At 45.7% G+C, this 1,269-nt stretch overlaps 1 protein-coding gene across 1 annotated transcript; it reads left to right on the forward strand.

Annotated features, from left to right (window-relative positions):
- Positions 1 to 808: 808 nt before the first annotated feature.
- SARC_16498 (hypothetical protein) lies at positions 809 to 1,118 on the forward strand (the record flags this gene model as incomplete). Its single annotated transcript, XM_014289398.1, has 1 exon — positions 809 to 1,118. A coding segment is annotated over one exon (310 nt), but the record flags the coding sequence as incomplete, so codon positions are not given.
- Between the last annotated feature and the right edge of the window lie 151 nt (positions 1,119 to 1,269).

A 1,269-nucleotide genomic window follows, 5' to 3' on the forward strand; every position in this document is an offset into this window, starting at 1 on the left:
ACACACACACACACACACACACACACACACACACACACACACACACACACACACACACACACACACACACATATATATATATATATATATATGATAGTCATCTCATACACAATCTAATGCCATCCTACACACTCACTCACAGCTGAGGAGTTTATTTTCGCACGCTGTGGATACGGCCGTAGCGCTTGCCCTGTGGGATGTGTATCTACTTGAAGGCAACACACTGCTCGTGTATTTCATGTCGCTATCGCTTCTGGTGAATCAGCGCGAAGCTTTGCTCAAATTAGAATCCACGGCGGAGATAGAAGGTTGGTAACGCGCATATCACTATATTAATGTTTGTCGCTAAGAATTGACATGTCTGTCCAGCTTAGAGCCACTAGTGTTGATAAAAGTGACAGCGAGCACCGACACTGTATACTTTGACAAATTTGTAGTGTTATTCGTGATTCCCAAACCTAAACGCTTGATTGTACGGTGCTGATAGTGCCTGGATGTTAAAACTACTACGGCCACTTCGAGACGGACTTGCAATGTAGCAGCCAAGATGCAAATGTTCCTTTCCGAATGTGTCTATTTACACATGCCGCTTGCCCCATTCTAAATCTATGGAATTATACCAAACGATGCTGAAATGTTCGCCACCTAACAACGTGATCTACATTTTGTAAATTCAAAAGTTCCGAAACGATGACGGCTTCAGGTATATGTTGAGATGTTGAGATGTTGATCCTATCTTATAATCCGCTTTACACCTCGAAACCCTGAAACCCTACGATCTCAAATCCGCACAGCTTTGCTACCATCAATGCCCAGCCCCATTACGCCAGAGGACGCCGAGGACTTCATCTCTGTTGCGCGCCATTTCTACAGCATCACCCCACACTCCATCCGCACACGTGACCTGCATAGAGCACTCTTTGTGCCTTACCCACGCCCACATACGCCCACACCCACCCGTCAGACCAATGGCAGTACAGAGCAGGAGAGTGGGTCCAAGAACGGCGGTAGAAATAGTGGCGGTACGGATAAGAAGGAGAGCGAAAGCGGTGGGCAAGGTACAGGTGCATTGGGGGCTGATGGAACGGCTGGACATAGACCGCGATCGCCGCGGAGGAGTGTGATGTGCCTATCTGATAGCATGTGCTTAAGTGTGGCTTCTACTGAAATCTGCCAGGGACAGATAAGGTATATATATATATATATATATATGTATGCATGTATGTATGTATGTATGTATGTATGTATGTATGTATGTATGTATGTATG

This window comes from Sphaeroforma arctica, assembly GCF_001186125.1.
Source record: "Sphaeroforma arctica JP610 unplaced genomic scaffold supercont1.8220, whole genome shotgun sequence".
In the NCBI taxonomy this organism is placed as follows: domain Eukaryota; class Ichthyosporea; order Ichthyophonida; genus Sphaeroforma; species Sphaeroforma arctica.